The 19,166-nt window shown below is 37.6% G+C and overlaps 1 protein-coding gene across 2 annotated transcripts; it reads right to left on the bottom strand.

The window, feature by feature from the left end:
• LOC18775383 (mediator of RNA polymerase II transcription subunit 15a) lies at window positions 377-6,527 on the bottom strand. 2 transcript variants are annotated; one of them, XM_020566417.1, is made up of 8 exons: window positions 6,359-6,527; window positions 5,853-5,984; window positions 5,610-5,721; window positions 5,314-5,434; window positions 3,670-4,944; window positions 1,535-1,605; window positions 761-823; window positions 377-439 (listed from the first exon to the last, which is right to left on the bottom strand). In XM_020566417.1, the coding sequence occupies exons 2-8, from the start codon at window positions 5,960-5,962 to the stop codon at window positions 392-394; spliced, it is 1,800 nt and encodes a 599-aa protein (XP_020422006.1). In that variant the 5' UTR covers window positions 5,963-5,984; window positions 6,359-6,527; the 3' UTR covers window positions 377-391. The 2 variants fall into 2 exon arrangements, with proteins under 2 accessions (XP_020422006.1, XP_020422007.1); XM_020566418.1 differs by lacking the exons at window positions 377-439; window positions 761-823 and adding an exon at window positions 3,261-3,304 and having other exon boundaries at window positions 1,541-1,605.

Below are 19,166 nucleotides of genomic sequence, written 5' to 3'. Positions count from 1 at the left end.
GGCCCATGAGAAAAGAGAAACTTTGCATGTGGAACAAGAATATACAACATAAAATATCAGATATAGGATTATTATAAGCATATAATTTATAAATATAGCGTTCCTATTAGAGTAGGAGCATTAGAAACAGTTCAGAAATTGTTTCTCGCTCTTCTTCGACAAACACTTGAGTTTCTGAAATTTTTCATCACAAATATGTGCATTTTATTTAAGACCAAGTTACGAAATGTGTATATTCCACATGTCAAGGGAAGACACGATGCCGTTTCAGGTAGGAGGGGCGGCTGTGCTGTCCATTGATGCCTTGCAGAAACTGGCTTCGTAGGCATTAATAAAATTTACTATCTGCTTTTCGTGAAAAAACAACTTGTCCTTCAAACCGGGTGAAATGCTACTTTTGGAAATCTGTAAGACTGATATGAGGCGCTCCAACATGGTCCTGAACATTTTCAGTTTGTCAAGCTGCTATGATTTTGGCGGTTGTGGAAGAGAACCATGCTCGCAAACAGAGAGAACAACATATATGATGAGTAAGCCAAAATACAATTTGTAACTGAAAAAGGTAAAATATTATTGGCATTGTTGGTGGGGTAGCAGTCCCATGTAGACAGTATACATGGCTGGAATAAGTAAAAGGTAGATCCAGTTGGAGAGATCTATCATCGACCATCACCACAATATCCTTAAAGAGAAAGACTGCTCAATGGTAAACGTTAAGCAACAAATAGTATAGGGAAAAAAAAATGAAGTGATTACAAACCTGCAGAAGTTTAGTAGCAATTTTTTCACTTTCGGGTAAGTACATCTCCTTCATGAGTTTGATCTGCAAAAATCGAGTCAGAAAGGCAAAGATAATTAGAAAGGACTTTGTTGTAGCTACATGCTTGCAGATACCATAATATCACCAGATTTCTTTGTTTCGTAGTAGCTCATGCATCTATAAGTTTTCCTGTCCAATGCTTCAAAATACAGTGCCAACGGAAAAGAGCTCATGCATGCAACAACGAATTTGGAAAGTATGACTTCATACATGCTTGTACATAAGGTATGGACAGTTCAGATAGAACCTGAATACGATCCTACCAAGACAGCCAAACCTACCCTAACTTCCTTTTTAATAATATAGTAATATGGGAATGTAATCTTCTTTCTACTGAAAATAATAGAAATTTTGATTTTCTACCCATACACAACGTATATGTATTCCTACCAATATTTACTGTTATCCCAGCAAACCCTGCCGTCAATTCCCTTTTCAATCCTATATCACATGTGAACGCAATTTTCCTGAAAAGTGTATTCCTAAGTTATATTACCTTCTATGCCCTTTTTTCTATACTAAACCATGCATTTTTATATATTCCTATATGATCACCAGTATCTACCCTTGTTACAGCAGTTAATTACATTCCCCACAAATCCTGTATATAATCCCAACACAAATAGCCAAACCCCGAATTGCGCCTTCTCTTTCTTTCTAATCTTATATCCGACGTGAATGCTATTTAATGGACAACAAGTCAGGGCATCCTACTTTTTGAAAGACCTCCTCTTGCCAATCACCCCCAGTTGCATGTCCAGTCTGGGCAGTGGAATCTAGAGATGCTACAAAATATACAGAAATATGTCAGATATTTGCACATAGACGGTTATGATTGAGAAAAATCATTGTCTGCAGAACATTCATAAAGAAAAATGGAAAACTATCCTGTCCAAAATAGTTCAAAATGTATGTTTGTAAAATAAAATTAAAAATATCATTTCATTACATGAGCAGTCTAAGGACACAGTAGAAGCTTCACGAGCTAAAGCGGAACAGGACTATGCACACACTAGATTGTGGACAATCCATGGCAAGTATATTTAATAAACAAAGTAGCAAAATAATAGGGCTCCACAATAAATTTATATATTTTAAAAAAAAAAAATTATATTTTAAAAAATTAAATAATAATAATAATAATAATAATAATAAATAAAAAAATAAAAATAAAAAAACTCTTCATCTATAAACCAATTGAAGCAAAATTCATGAATTAAAAATCATATTTTTAAAACCAAAGGGATGAAAGACACTTCAGATAAGATTTTGCTCCTAGTTTCTGCTTATGAGGAAAAGTTTCACATCTACTTTTTGCCAAAGAAATAGAAGCGTTTGGAAAAGAGCTTAACAATATGTAAGAACATTTCCTCTAACACCGTAAGTCAAGAAAAAACAAAGATGCAAAACCTGAAGTGAAAGGAAACAAAAGCTTCAGCTTTCATGAGTAAAGTCAAAGATATAAAATCTTCAAGCAACTTTTATTATAAACAAGAAGCACCAGAGTTGAAAGGTATACTTATGGGACTCAAGGTGGTCTATATGCCTATTTTAAGAGTAGACGCAAAACTAGTAACAAGGCTATTTACATACAATCTATTCTGTTAGTAGGCTTACTATTTCCTTATCCTTGTGGATTATTTCCTATATATTTTTTTTTGGAATAGAAACTATATAAATTCAAAGAGATAAACAAAGAAACAAGCAACTGGATAAGGAATATACAAGAGCAAAACAAAAGAAAACAGCAACCTCAAGATCAAAACAAACAAAGGAAAATAGTACAAAAGCAAACAAAAAGGCCACCCAGGAAAAAAAAAAAGAGCAACACATCACTTCACAACCGCTAACAAATCTCGCATGATAGAAGAGATAGCCAAATCCTTAAAAACAGGAGTAACCGAAGCCCATAAAGCCTATTTCCTATCTAACCGGGTCAACTCTATAATTGAGCCCTAGTTCCGCCAATTGATATTGAGAATACAAGAATAAAGCTGAAATTTTTATCTTGAATTTGGTATTTGGCTTCGTTTATCTTTCCTCCAGTGTGCTGCATCCTATATTAGTCAACGCCCTCAATTCCTTTCATATAAAACTTAAACCACACTGATCTAATTAGCAAACACAATTCACAAAATTTTATGTCCACTAGATATTGCAAATTAACCTTTTAAAAATGTAAACTTGACATGGCTTGTTTTAGCTCTATCTTTTAATATAACCGGACATTTTGCATAGGAAAAGACATTATATGTGGTTTAACAATATAGAGCACACAACCAGGGATAAACATGTTTGACAGATGATGCACCTATTTAACAGGATTGTATACACAACTCTACTGTGTGTTTGTATTGTGCTTCAGTGATGGTCACAGCAAACAATCAGTAAACTATCTAAGTTTTGAAACTATAAAAGTATAAAGGTGGAGTGCACCTACTTGGCATGATAGCCGGCACAAACATTCTGTTGACTAAGTCCACTCTGCATCCATGTATATTGTAATAAAAGAAGTCACATACGAGAAGATAACATTCCAAAGTTCAATTATTTTCATGGAATCTAGACCCATACATCAAGCAGGCATAACAAAATATATTTCTCCACAAGTCATCCCAAAAAAGTGTAGCACCACAAAAGCAAACATACAAATAAGAAGCCTGTTCGCACCACAAAACCAGCTAAATCTCAGAAAAGTGACAGCGTTGACCCATAATGCAACAGCCCAAATGAAAAGTAAAATTCTGTCCAAAACATGCATCTATGATAATCTAAATAACATGAAATCACATGCATAAGAAAAGCAACAATTACAAGTGTTGGAAACTACATAATTGCAAAAATCATACTCGATGATGTCTCAGGAAGGGGTCTTTGAGATTGATATAACTGCTTTTGCTGATCCATTACACTTTGTGGTTGCAGCATGGTTCCAGGAACCTGACCTGAGGCTTGAAGTCTTTGCTGCATATCTCGTTGCAGTGGATTTGACTGCTGTTGCAAACCCAATTGCTGCATCTGTGTAGGCTGTGATTGCTGTCTTTGAGTGGGTAACAAGTTAGATGAACTCTGATGTTGTTGTTGCTGCCCTTGAACCTTGGTTTGTTGCAACAAGTGTACAGAGTGCTGATTAGTTTGCATGCTTGAGTTACCACTTTGAGTTCCAAGGTGCTGCTGTTGCTGTAACCCAGTAACATTACTCTGAGGGCCCAACTGTGGCTGATGCATATTTGAAAGGTTGCTTTGCTGAGCCATAAACTGCTGCTGCTGTTGTTGAAGGTTTAAAATGTTATTCTGCTGGCTCAGTAACCTCTGTTGTTGCTGTTGCTGCTGCATATCCCCAACATTGTTTTGTTGTCTGATTAGCTGATTCTGCGACAAGCTCGTAGCATTTGACTGTTGCACCATAAGCTGCTGCTGTTGCTGCTGCTGTGGGGGAAATATTGGCTGTTGGGATGTTTGCTGTTGGTGAACAACAGAGGCCCGTTGTTGTTGAGGCTGTCTGAGAACTGACTGTGGATGCTGCTGAAGCATAGATGGTGTTGACTGTTGAATTGCAGATTGTTGATTCAGCTGAAGACTAGAGAGAGATGATTGCACCACAGCAGGTTGAATAACAGATGATGTTTGCATAACAGGTTGCTGAGAAGACTGCAACTGAGTTGGTTGTAATAGGTTCGGCTGCTGTTGCTGTTGTTGGACAAGTTGTGGGATATTTCCCTGCTGATATTTGGGCTTCAAAAGCGGATGTTGCAACTGTTGATGGTACATATACTGCTGGGAATTCTGGGATTGCTGCTGCTGCTGCTGCTGTTGTGGAACTACCTGTTGCCTTCCTGGCAATTGCCTTTGAGAAGTAGCAAACATATTGGAGGGTACCCCCTGGCCCATATTCTGCATGATTTGATTTTGCCCAACAATACTTGGAATAGGAGTCTGGGTTAAACCGGATGAAGGAGGTAGAGCAGATGATAAGCCAGCAGAACTTTGAACTCCAGCAGCTGGAATGTTATTCTGAATGTTCTGTGATAAGAGTTGTTGATGTGGCTGAGGTTGATTAGCTGGCAACGGCACAGAGAGTGATTGCCCTTGATTGGGGACTTGGGGTTGCATACCAAAAGACCCTACTCATGTAAAATAGAAAGAATAAACACCAAATAAACATTTCCAAATAGATAAAAAAGTAAATAAAGTAAATATAAAAAAATTAAGTAAAAAGATATAGCAACCAGATTCCAGTCTTCAAATTTCACCATACAAGCCAACAGATACCAACAATGAATCTTCTCAGGTAAGAAATGTGGGAATAAGGAAACGATATGGTTTTTCAAGCATTTAACTATCAAGAAGAAAGCTACGTATAAAATAGAATAACAACCCACCCTCCATTTCATAAAGCATGTATGCTGGGAGAAGAAAGTAGTAGTTCACAGAGTAACTGAAAGTTGTATAGGTGCGTGAAATGGGAGCACAGTTTCCATAGTTGTTTTTACCTGGATCAGGGGGCCTGTTACTATTACCAGCAGAGTTGGATTCTAAAGAATTGGGCATTGTGTTCTGAGACTTGGTCTCCATTGTTAGCATCTTCAGACTAATCTTCCGTAGGTAATCTGACTGTAAAAAGAAACCCATGCTAAACTTAGACTACATTGCTATCCAAAATACAAAGAAAGCTGAAACACAGACCATGTTTATTTAAGAAATTACATATGTATAGATCAGTACATATCTAAGTAGAGTTACTTGTCATATACAAAGAAAAATTAGGACCCAAGAGTTATTGAAGTACCTGGCTTGTGGCAGCAGTATAAATCTTTTCCTCAAACCTTACAGCAATTTTCTTGAGCTCCTGTAATCCCTCATGACCAGAGAAAGGGAGATGCCTCTTCAATGTATCCATTCTTCACATGCCATACATTTAAAATAAGTTACTAATAACCAAGGCATGGAGGTAGTGTTCCTAACAACGGAAGTGAATTCAGGATAAATAATTCAATCCACTAAGCTTTTTTCTTACGAAAGAAACACATACATCTTGTTTACAATTCTTTGCCTTGAATCCGGCTGCAGTTGACTCCTCCAATCGCCTGCATCCATGGGGGCCTCTCCAACTTGAGGAGGCCTCCAATTATTGGTATCCATCAAATCCAAGGAACCCAACAAACTGTCAAACAAAAAAGAACAAAATATTGAGCAACCTCAATGAAAACCCACGAAAAGGCACAAAATTTGTACAAAACATACTAAACTTAAAACGATGATAAAGTTTCCAAATATTAAATCTTTTTTGTGTCCGAAAATGGATCCACTTAAGCTGATTTTGAACATGATTTTGTCATGAAATTCTACAATATACAATCCCTGAATTCACATATGCAAAACCAAAGCTCACTATTCACATACAATCGAAAACTCAATACGATTTTCGACAATCAGAGGGGAAAAAAAAACCCAACAATGAATTTTACACCATACCCCTAATCTGTTTCTATCGAAAAGAATAAAAGAATCCAACAAAATTGAAAACAAAAAAATTACCGTTTCCTTATGAAGACTGAAAAGTCTAGGCAGCTCGAAGCGGAAGAATTTGGGAGATGAAAGAAAAATTGCCGAATTCGGAAGTCAGGGGAAGAAGAGGGTTTTCAGGCACAAAGACTCAAGTGAAGAAATATTGAATTGATTGATGCGTTGGAACGAAGCAAGCAGGGATGTATCCCATTCCTACTTATTAAGACTTGTTTTTAAGTGAATAACTTTTATAAAAATGATAAATTCTTAAATATTTTCATAGAGTTGATAAAAATTACTAGTAAATTGACAAGATTTTTACTCTTAATAATTAGCCTTAAAAGTATGGAAAAGTCATTCATTTAATAAGTTTTTTAAGAGTCATTAACTTTTTGAATACCACCAAATTTTTAAATACTTTTTAAAAATCATAATTGAATACCACCAAACTTTTAAATACTTTTTAAAAGTCACAATTGAATATCACTAGACTTTTAAATACTTTTTAAAAGTCTAAATTGAATACCTCCAAACTTTTAAACTCTATAAAATTCATTAAAAGTTTGAATTGGATACACCCTTCTCCTATTTTAAACGAAGCATCAATATCTGACTCTTTTTTTTGGGGTCTCTTTTTCAAATTTCTGATTTTTTTAGTTTGGTTCAGAATAAGTTCATGGGGACCAAGGTATAAAATATCGGTGATATCGGAAATATCGGTAGTCCAAAAACACGGAAATTTCGATGGAAATATCGGGATATTATCGATATCGATAAAAATTGAATAAAAACCACGGAAATTATAAGAAAAACTTGGAAATTTTTATTGAAACTTTGGAGGATGCTTATTTAGTCAATTATCTATTAGTTTATCACAAAAAATTGGAAGGAAATGCATTGCATGATGGATTTAACTAATTTAAGTTGATTATATAGCGAGCTGACAAACACTGTGAGTGTAGAAAATATGTAGTAATTAATGAAAGAAGATTAAACACACCACAATCATTTATATATAATAATTTACGACAATATTTTACATTTTATACATTGCATGGTAAGATACATAAATGACTTAGTACCACATAGAGTTCCTATGAGGTTCAAAACTTTCACTATCTTCATCATCTCTATGTGTAGAGTAAGTGTATTATGAAGAGTAGTCATCGAATGATAAATCCCCAAAATAATTTTGCATGTAATTGTTAACATGTCACCCATATGGATCCGAGATTGGTTGACGCTGTCCATGAGCAAAATCATTTGAAGATTGAGTCTCAGATTCTTTCCATGAGCTGCTCGATTCCTTCCCAAGAGGAATGGGATATGAAGGGTAGGGAAATGGTTGGTTATGAGTATAATCATAGTTACTACTTCCCACTCCAACAGAGTCTGAAGTTATAGATAACGAATCATCTTCTTGACTTGACAAAATCGCCTTGCCTCTTTCTCTACGAGTATAGTCCTTCCCTATGGCACCAATTCCTGGTCCTGCCCGCCTACTCCCATGGTCCTCATCTCGTGGTTGAATGGTGGAGTGAATGAGTTAGTTGAAACGTGGTGAGTAGTTGAAAAGTTGAAACTTGAAAACCAGCTCGCATTTAGTTATTATATATATTAGATTACATAGATAATAATCACAAACTGACGACCAGTGCAGTGGTTAAGAGGCTGCCAACTTCGCAAGGGGGCTGGGTTCGAGCCCCAGCGTGCGCAGGTGAGGGAGTTTACATGTTTAATTTTTGAAATTTCATCTCGCGATATATTGACCATTTGAAGCAGAATATTGAACGAAAATATCGCAGCCGAAATATCCTCGAAATTATCGACGAAATTATCGATATATTGACGATAAATGGAAGATTGTGTGCGAAAATATCGTCTGTCCAAAAAAACGATATTTTCGCCGAAATATCGGCGAAAATATCGGCATTTAATACTATGATGGGGACAAAAAGACAATAAGACCAGTATCGTTGCAACTTTATAAGTTGCCACTTGCCACTTATCTTTGCCCCTCATCTGGGCAATCACCCACCCCAACCGAAAACTTCCGTTTCAGTCCTCGGAAACCCTCCACTACGTCACCCTTTTATTTCTATGAACAACCAGCGTGATTTTATTTTTATGAACAACTAGCTTATCAACATGTCTTTTAACCTGCGTAAATATGGTGCATATTTTAAACTAGTCTCTTGATACTCGCCCGCCCATGCATCAATCTAAATTGTGTTGCATAAAATTTATACCAGTCCTTTGGCGCACACATATGAAATTTCTTTTGTTTCTTATGTTGTTTTTTAGTTTTAGAACGAGTTTTATAACTTTTGTTTTAATATATTCAAAATGCTAGCTTCCCAAAATGCAGGACATGGTTTTCTTTTATTTTTTTATTTATTCTTGCATTTAATATTTTTAATTGTATAACTTTATTGCTTTATCCTTTTAAAATGAAATATTTAGAAACTTAACACTAATAAAAGGGTCGTCTTTTGCTTTACCCTAAATAATCACACTCCTTTTGTTATAAATTCATGGTTTATACGTGATTCATCTAACGTTTATAAAGTTATTTAGGGTGCCGGAATTTTAGGGTGTGTAAATAAAATAGTCATGGGTTTATATATCACATTTTGGGTGGGAGACAACTTTGCGTGACTATAAAGCATTAGGACCCAAAATTATCAAATTATAAGAGAAAAACATTATTCCATATGGATTGGTAGGCCTCAATGATTGGTGCCAATTCTCAAACCATGAAAACTGCACATTTCCCTTTCCCCGGGGTAGAAAGAAGAATCTGGCTATTTCCATAATGTACAAAAAGCATTGAGGATTTTCCTCCAGAAACGTTAAAACACGACACAGAATACACACATTGGATGCGATGGTTTTCAAAAGACCGTTGTATTGAGTTTTTCACCGTTGCTTCTTAAGAGCATGTACAGCGCCAGGGGTTGGCCCAGGCAAAAGGCAAAAATCAGCCCAAGTCTAGCTCCAGCGCGAGCAATGCAGCCCGGGCAAGCTGCGGGTCCCACGAGCTCGGGCAGGCCCAAGGGCGAAAATCGATTGGGCTCGAGCCTGAGTTCAGCTGACGTCACGATGACGTCAGCGCAGTAAATTCAAATTTTTTTACCGTTGGCGCGTGTATTACACGCGCCAACGGTAAAAAAATTTGACTGAAGTGCGCTGACGTCGTCGTGACGTCAGCACCAACGGTTACCTGCCACGTGTCGGCACCGGGTGGCTCCGATTGGATTTTTTTTCAGAAATCCTACGGTTCTCATTTTTTTGGCCTAAAAAATTTTAAAAAAATTCGAAAAAAAAAAACCAAAAATGTATGTATTTTTTCCCTATAAATACCTAACCATTTTATCTACTTTCAACACCAAATCTTCATACAATTTCTTCTCCATACAATATTTTCTACTCTCCACTCACATAATTCATTTTCCACACCAAATCTCCATACAAACTCATCTCCTTCCAATATTTTTTACTCTCTACTCATATTTTCCACTTTCCACACCAATTCCATACAAACTCTTCTCCTTCCAATATTTTTTACTATCCACTCACATTTTTGTACTACTTTTCATTTGTAGAAAATAAACAAATGGCATCTTCTGTTGAAATCGGAGGCTCGTGGTCAACCCAGGAAGATATTGCGTTGTGCGAGTCTTGGGTGAACGTTAGTCATGACCTTATCACGGGCAATGAGATGAAGTTCCATCATATGTGGAGCAAAATTCATGAAGAATTTTGTCAAAGATCGGGTTCCATTCGGACCGAAATGGCTTTGTCTAGTAGATGAAAAATTCTAAACAAAGAGTTAGGGAAATGGAGAAATGCCTTGACAAAAGCAAAGGAGAACATTCGGAGCGGTGCGAATCTTTCCGATGAGGTAAAATATTTTTAATTGCCATTTTAATCAATTTGGGATAACTTTTTTTTATTGCATATTCTATTTCTTTTTTGTTGCACAATGTTTATTTTATTTTTGTATTTCCTAATTGGCTTTATTTATTTACATAATCAATTTTATTCTTGCATTTCAAAATAGTTTATAATTTCATGCATTATCTTTATTTTTGTTTTTGCATTTTCAATTTATCTATATTTATTTACATAATCAATTTTATTCTTGCATTTCAAAATAGTTTATAATTTATTGCATTGTATATTTTTTTAATGCACTTCCAATTATTTATTTTGAATAGATCATACAAGCACAAATGTGGTTCGGTGCCACGGGGCAAGGGAAAAAAAGTTTTGTGCATTTCCAATGTTGGGAAATTGTCAAGGATTGTTCCAGATTCAAAATTATTCATACCGCACCCCCGGTTGTGTTGCATGAGACGCCGCTCCACGAATCGCCATCAACCGATTCGCCATTAGACTCCCCAATGGAAACGGAGTCACCACTCCCACGTCCGCCGAGACCTATTGGGAGAAAGGCGGCAAAGGCCAAGAGAGGGGCCACTTCGAACATTGATTGTGTTCAAATATTCGAGCAAATAGCTAAGAACAACTCTCTAAGATTGGAGAGAGACTTGAGGAGAGATGAAGCAGACAAGGCACGATTGGAAGCCTTTGCAATTGAAAAGCAACATGCAAAAGAAAAAGACGACGATGAAAGAGAGATGAAAATCATGGCCATGGATACGAGCCATATGTCTCCTGAAACAAAGGCCTATTGGAAGCATAAACGAAGGGATGTGATGAGAAGAAAACTTTTCCATGACGACGGACCTAGCAATACGGATTGGCTAAATGATGAAAACCATTAGATTGTATTGTTGTATTTTTTTATAATTGTTGTATTTTTTTTAAATTGTTGTATTATCCTTTAATTTGTTGTATTGTTTCTTTTTTATTCAATCAAAAAAGCATTCTCTAATGTTGTATTATTAAAAACATTTGAGCATTCCTCACAAAGATTAATTAAAAACAAACCTTCATTTATTGCAAACAACACACAAAACAAACCATACATAAAAGCATAATAATAAAAAAGACCTCGCAATAATTCCACAAAACACAACACACAAAAACAAAGCATAATTAAAAACAAAGCATAATTCCAAACAAAGCACGAATCTAGCCTTCATCCATTGTGATTGCCTTTCATCTGCCACAAGTGCTCGATTAAGTCAACTTGACGTCTTTCGTGAACATATGAAGATTGCATTTCTTGATAACGATCAATCATGGGGTTGTTGAATCGACCATCCTGAACTAACAGTTCGGGCTCCATTGGTAGTCCATTTGGTCCCATCGGCCTTTCATATATTCTTGTCAACGCCGTGTTCATAGGATCGGGTTCAAACACCTCTGGAGCATCGTAGTCATACTCATCCTCCACAATCATGTTGTGGAGGATGATGCAAGTCATCATAATACTCCTCAGCACCTCCTCGTCTAGCATCCGAGCAGCACCCCTGATAATTGCCCAACGAGCTTGCAAGATACCGAAACACCTTTCCACGTCTTTCCTGTAACCTTCTTAAAAGGAAGCAAAGCTTCTTTCCTTCTCGGATTGGGGATTCGGAATTGTTTTCACGAATGTCGTCCACCTAGGATAAATTCCGTCGGCAAGGTAGTACGCACCAGAGTATACGGTATTGTTGATTTGGTCAATACCTCGTCGAACACCGGGTATTGACCAAGGACATTGAGGTCATTCTGAGATCCGGCAACCCCAAAAAAGGCATGCCAAACCCAAGTGTCGAATGAAGCTATGGCCTCCAAAATGACACTTTTTTTGCCCTTCCGATTCCCATACTCTCCTTGCCACGCAGTAGGACAATTCTTCCACTGCCAATGCATGCAATCGATGCTTCCGATCATTCCTGGGAAACCTTGAGCCTCGCCTTTTTGTAGAAGCCTTTGCAGGTCCCTCGGAGTGGGTTTGCGAAGGTACTCCCTCGTGTACAAATTTTCCACTGCATCACAGAATCTCACCAGGCACTCTAGGATAGTAGATTTTCCCATCCTTGCAATCTCATCCACCTGCTCTGCAGATGCCCCATAAGCAAGCATCCGCAAAGCAGCTGTAAGTTTTTGCTCCGGGATAAGACCCAAAACTCCAACAGCATCATGCTTTTGAATGAAGTATGTATCGTAATTACAAATATCATACATGATTTTTTGGAACAAATGTGGCTGCATTCTATATCTCTCTCGAAACTTATGAGCAGGATATAACGAATTTGGGATAAAGTAATCCTCCAAGAGATTCTTACCCCGAGACTCTCTGTGTCTGTCCACATTCGGGGCACGACGACGATGGTGTTGGCTTGATTGATTCATCATACACACCGCCGCTACTTCAAGCATTTCTTCCTCTTCTTCATCGGCGTCCCGATCTTCTTCCTCACGTCTACGCCGGATTTCTTTCCATTCTTTCTGTTGCCTCTCCAACACCCTCCTGAAGTTTGACATTGAGAATATAATGTGTTTTGTAAAATCTGAGAAATGAAGGAATATATCAGAGATGGTGTGAGAGGAGTGGTGTTGATGGTGTAGTTATATAGAGGGATTCAGAAGATAGAGATGACACGTGGCACAATTTTAGAGGGTGAAAATCTTATCTGAAATATGAGATTATAATTTTTAAAAAATATCTGAAAATCTTATCTGACATGGGACACGTGGCACAATTTTAGAGGGTGAAAATTTTATCGGAAATCTGATATTATAATTTTTATTAATGAATATCCGAAAATTTTATCTGGAATAAGACACGTGGCAACTGAGATTCACATCCGAAAATCTTATCCGAAAATTTAATTACAAAAGATTATCAAAATTAATGATTTAAAGTATAAAAAAATAGAAAATAAAGTACAATGAATAGTAATTGCCCTAGACTTGCCCTAGACTTTGCCCTTGTGGGTAGAACCACAAATAGCAAGGCTGACAGTATTCACGTGAATAGTGTCAGCCCTTGCTTGCCCTTGCCTTAGACTTTGCCCTAAGGGGTGGAGTTGCTCTAAAAAGCCCACACGACACTTTTGCTTTCCTCTCCAAAACCCCGAATGCAAGGGTCCCCGGACCTCATAAAGCGACTTCCATAAACCTTAGCTCTGAAAGAATCCCTTTCCTGGAGCCTGATTTCTTTTTAATTTTATGAACCTTTGTGATTTCTGATTGGTCTGTCTGCGTTCTTGATGTGTTCCTTCTTGTCTTTTGTTCTCTGTAGGTTTTGTTTGGGTTTCTAACTTCCTAGGAAATATTGGAATTTTGAGCGGTCTGTGTCTGATTCAATGAGAATTTTGACATGGGTTTGGTTTATTTTGTTCACGGATTTTGCTTGGATGATCAATTGCTGTCTTATGAAATAATCTGATATGGGCCTGATTTGAGTCTCAACTTTAGATTTTAGATCGTCACCTTTCTTATCTCTGACATTGGTCTGCATAATTATGCATGTATATTGAGATGCTTGTGATTTCCATGCTAGTTCATACCCGGGTTTACGTGTTTCTTTATGGATTTTGGTTGCTTTCATGAACTTATAATGATCTTTAATTTGGGTTTTAAACTTTGGCCTAGCTGTTTAGTAGGCCAAAGTTTTGTTTTTTCTTTCTTCTTGTTTATCTTGGTCTGGTTAATATTGAGGCAAGAATCATAGCTTTTCACATGAAGAAAAGTAACAAAGTATTATGCGATGAAAAGTTCTCTTTTGTTTTTGCTTATTAATTTTCTTTCATAATTCCCTTTCGAAAAAATATCAGTGATGTTTGTTACTGTGCTTGAGGTTCTTCTTGGGGATGCTGGACCTGGGAAGTCTAGTCTAGTGTCAGGCTTTGTACAAGGACAATTCATTCAATTTCAGGTTGATCTATTGTTGAATTTTATAGGATTTCTATGAACTTTCAAAGGAAGCATTAAGGCTTTGTTCCAGCAATGGAGGCTCTTAATGCCATGGCCTCCCTCAGATTTTGGGGGCAATTACATAAAAACCCAAGTCACCTCAAGGAAAGATCTCAACCTTCCTAGGAAGCATGAGGTGGGATGAATGCCTAAAACACCTGGATGTTGCAAAGAACATGCTTGATGAGAGGCAACCTCCCTCCCAGCATATATCAGAGCATTCTGTTTTCCCAAGATATAATGTGAACTCCACTTCTATCAATAAGAGGGGAGCAACCTCTTAAACTAAGGAGATTCCTGCCAAATTACATGAATAAATATGTAATATGACCCCAAATCTTTCATTTCTGGGTCAGATTCTGCTGCAGTCAAGTCAAGTGCAGGAAAGGATCAAAGTTTCCAAGAATAATACTTGTAGGACCTAAAAGGTTCATTTTTATACCCTACCCTTGGTCATGCATTTCCCCACTAATCATTTACAAATGCAATTGTAGAATCTATGTAGCTTAGCATCCACCTTTTGCCGCTCGTCTCTTTGAGTTAAGATCCTTGTATTTTCAGTATTGATATTATGGTTCTCTGTACAGAAAATATAAGGAGAGGATCCTATTGATCTCGGTTGCATGTTCATTATCAATAGTGACACTTCAATGCCTAATCCATTTCCATTGTTGAGAGGGGTTTTAGCTATTTTTGCATAAGATTCCATTTGGACCGCCACTTCGAACTGTTCTTTCACTCGCGGTAGGTCTGACAAAATATTCTGGTGAACAATATATATAGGAACAGTCCCCAGTCATCAGATCACCAACTTCCTTGGCCTTCCCTTCCTGCTTAATAGTTAGTCAGTTGGCAAGGTTTGTAGTAATACATGGTGTTGTATATAGTCCGTGAATTAAATTTCTTTAACAACAATAGTAACGACGGATGAACCATAAATCATAGCCAAACCTCATGACAGACAGAATTGAGCATCTGTAAAGGTAGAAGCAAAAAGGGAAAAAGCCACATGAATCCAAAAACATTGGGCCACGACTTATCTATATATATCATTACAATAATTTGTAACAGGTTTTTCTGTTCACCAGGAAAGGTATTAGTGTATAAGCTGTGAGCTAAGTAAAGTTAGAGTAAATAAGCCTTGTTTTAAATTGTGTATTCACTTAGTCTAGATTATGACAAGTGTAAGGCTGAGATTGTATTGTTGATTGTGTGTGTACAGCTAAAGCTAACGGTTATGTACTCATGCCTTTGTGCGTGAATTTTGATACTGAATATACACTCACTCTCAGACTTTGACAGTAGTAGAGCATTATACATATAGCTTGAATCTTCCTCTATTCTCTCTGTTTTTTCCTCTCTACTCTAATCTTCCATAGAAACCCAGCTAAGAATTCAAACACTAACATGGCCTCAGAGCTAGGTTCGATCTGAAATCTGGGCATAGACCGTGCGACGTTGCTGCAATCGAGCTGCACTCAAGCTCGTTCTGGTTCAGGTGAAATCGCTGAACCCCATTGTTCTGGTTCAGGTGAAATCGCTGAACCCCATCGTTTTTTATTTTGATTTTGAGATTCATATCATCTAAGCCTAGAGATGGCTGGATCTGGAGGTTCTGAGGTGAGAACTCCGATCTTCTCCGGTGAGAACTACGAGTTTTGGAGAATCAAGATGGTGACAATCTTTAAATCTCATGGGTTATGGAAATTAGTTGAAAAGGGGGTTACGATCTCTGATTCAAAGAAGAAGATGGCTGAAGGAAGCGCAAAAGAGGAAGATGATGAGAAAACTGTGGCAGAACACATGCGAGATGCGAAAGCTCTGGGTATTATCCAGAATGCAGTCTCGGATCTAATATTCCCTCGAATTGCCAATGCTGATACAGCAAAGATGGCATGGGATCTGCTATATGGTGAATATCACAGTGGTGATCAGGTACGATCAGTTAAACTCCAAAATCTTCGACGTGAATTTGAGTATACTAGGATGCGTGATGATGAAACGTTATCTAAGTATCTTACACGGTTGAATGAACTAATTAACCAAATGAAGACGTTTGGTGAGGTATTGCCTAATGAAAGGCTTGTGCAAAAGGTTTTAATAAGTCTTAGCAAACTTTATGATCCCATCTGTCTTGTGATTGAGAATACGAAGTGTATAGACAAGGTTGAATTACAGGAGGTTCTGGCAATTCTTAAGAGCCAGGAACAACGATTTGATATGCACACTGTCGATGCCACTGATAAGGCTTTTGGCTCTTTTTCTGTGAGTTCAAAAGGTCAGCAACATAAGGGTAATTCTTAGTCAAGTGGATCTAAGAAAAACTGGAATGGAAAAGGCAAGAAGTGGGATTCAAAGCCTCAGTCCCAGCAAAAGTCATTTGCTAATCCTGCACAGAATTCAACCTCTGCAGGATTCATGAAACAAGATACAGTTAAGCCAGAATGCAGGGTGTGCTCTAAGTTTCATTTTGGAGAATGTCGATACAAGGGGCAATCCAAATGTCACAACTGTGATAGGTTTGGACATTGGGCTAGAGAATGCACAGCAGGCAAGGTTGTTCAGAAGGCAAACTGTGCTAATCAGGCAGAAGTGACAGGAAATCTGTTCTATGCTAACAGTGCAATTACTGAGGTCAAAGTGAGTGGGAATTGGTACATTGATAGTGGTTGTAGCAACCACATGACTGGAAATGTTGAGCTTCTTGTGGATGTAAGGACAAATGTCACTGGAAAAGTACAAATGCCCACTGGAAATCTGGTAGATGTTGCTGTAATAGGTTCACTTATGATTGATACAAATTCTGGCAGAAAGTGCATCAAGGAAGTCATGTTTCTACCTGGTTTGAAGGAAAATTTGTTGAGTGTGGGACAGATGGATGAACATGGATATTATTTGCTATTTGGTGGAAGAGAGTGTTGTATCTTTGATGGTCCTTCACTTGATTGTCTAGTTATCAAGGTTAAGATGAAAAGTAACAGATGCTACCCTCTGTCTCTAATGCAAGCTGATCAAATTGCATTGAAGGCTAGTGTGATTGAATGTACCTGGATTTGGCACAAGAGACTAGGACACCTAAATCTTAGAAGCCTCAAGCAGCTTAGAGAAAAGGAAATGGTGCATGGTCTTCCACATCTTGAAGATGTAAATGGTGTATGTGCAGGATGTCAAATGGGAAAACAACACAGAGATTGGTTTCCAAAAGGACAAGCTTGGAGAGCTAAGAATCCCCTAGAATTGATACACACAGATTTGTGTGGTCCCATGCAAAATGAATCAATTGCTGGGAATAAATATTTCATGTTGCTTATTGATGATCACACAAGAATGTCATGGGTTTATTTCCTAAGACACAAGTCTGAGGCACTAATCTGTTTCAGAAAGTTCAAGGCAATGGTGGAGTTACAATGTGGATTCAAAGTGAAATGCCTAAGGAGTGACAGAGGGGGAGAATTTCTCTCAACTGAATTCAGCAAGTTGTTGGAATCTGAAGGCATACAAAGACAGTTATCCATTGCTTATACTCCACAGCAAAATGGAGTAGTGGAGAGAAAGAATAGAACAGTTGTAGAGATGGCTAAGGCAATGCTTCATGATAAAGGCATGTCATACTTTCTCTGGGCAGAAGCTGTACATACAGCTGTCTATATTCTAAACAGATCACCTACAAAAGCCCTTGATAACATGACTCCTTTTGAAGCTTATAGTGGGAGAAAACCAGGAATTGGTCACTTAAAGGTGTTTGGATCACTCTGTTATGTGCATGTACCAGCTGAAAGAAGACAAAAGCTTGATGCAAAGTCTGTCCAAGGTGTGTTTGTGGGTTATGCAACCTGTGAGAAAGGGTACAGAGTATTTGATCCAAGCACTAAGAAGCTGATTCTGTCAAGGGATGTAGTTTTTGATGAAACCAAGTCCTGGAACTGGAAGGAAACTTCAGAAAATTCTGTTGCTATGACCTATGTTCCAAAGCAACCTGAAAATGGAATTGAAGTGATTCCACATGAGTTGACTGAAGTCGAGAGAAGTCCTTCTAGTCCTTGCATTTTCTCTCAAGCTGAAGAACAAGAGAATGCCATTCATGAGCATGTTGATATCTCTCAGCCCTATGATCATACTCCATTAAAGTGGAGAAACATAAATGACATTCTAGCACAATGCAATCTCTGCATTGTGGAACCTGAAAAATATGAAGAGGCTGCACAGGATAAGGCTTGGATAAAAGCAATGGAAGAAGAGCTGTCCATGATTGAAAAAAATAAGACTTGGGAGCTTGTAGACAGACCAAGTGATAAGCAGGTTATTGGTGTGAAATGGGTGTTCAAAACTAAGTTGAACTTAGATGGCTCTGTACAGAAGAACAAGGCAAGGCTGGTTGCTAAAGGGTATGTGCAGAAACCAGGCATTGATTATAATGAAACATTTGCTCCAGTTGCTAGACTGGATACAATCAGAACACTGATTGCTCTTGCTGCACAAAGAAGTTGGAAGCTATTTCAATTAGATGTTAAGTCTGCTTTCTTAAATGGAATATTGCAGGAAGAAGTGTATGTTGATCAACCTGAAGGGTTTGTGATTAATGTCAAGGAAGATAAGGTTTACAAACTATACAAGGCGCTTTATGGCTTGAAACAGGCACCTAGGGCCTAGTATGGAGAGATTGATAGCTATTTTGCTAAGTGTGGGTTTGAGAAAAGCTTAAGTGAAGCAACTCTCTACACTAAAACAAGGAGAGAACATGATATACTAATTGTCTCCATCTATGTGGATGACATTGTGTATACTGGAAACAATCAAGAGATGCTAGATGAGTTCAAAGAAGATATGAAGGAGAAGTATGAGATGTCAGACTTGGGTCTTCTTCATCATTTTCTAGGAATGGGGGTGATTCAAACAAAATCTAGCATTTTCATTCATCAAAAGAAGTATGCTTCTGCTTTGTTGGATAAGTTTGGATTGA

This window comes from Prunus persica, chromosome G6 (genome assembly GCF_000346465.2).
Source record: "Prunus persica cultivar Lovell chromosome G6, Prunus_persica_NCBIv2, whole genome shotgun sequence".
NCBI lineage: Eukaryota > Viridiplantae > Streptophyta > Magnoliopsida > Rosales > Rosaceae > Prunus > Prunus persica.
The sequence above is the reverse complement of the archived record's forward strand: the minus strand, read 5'-3'. Positions and strand labels throughout refer to the sequence as shown.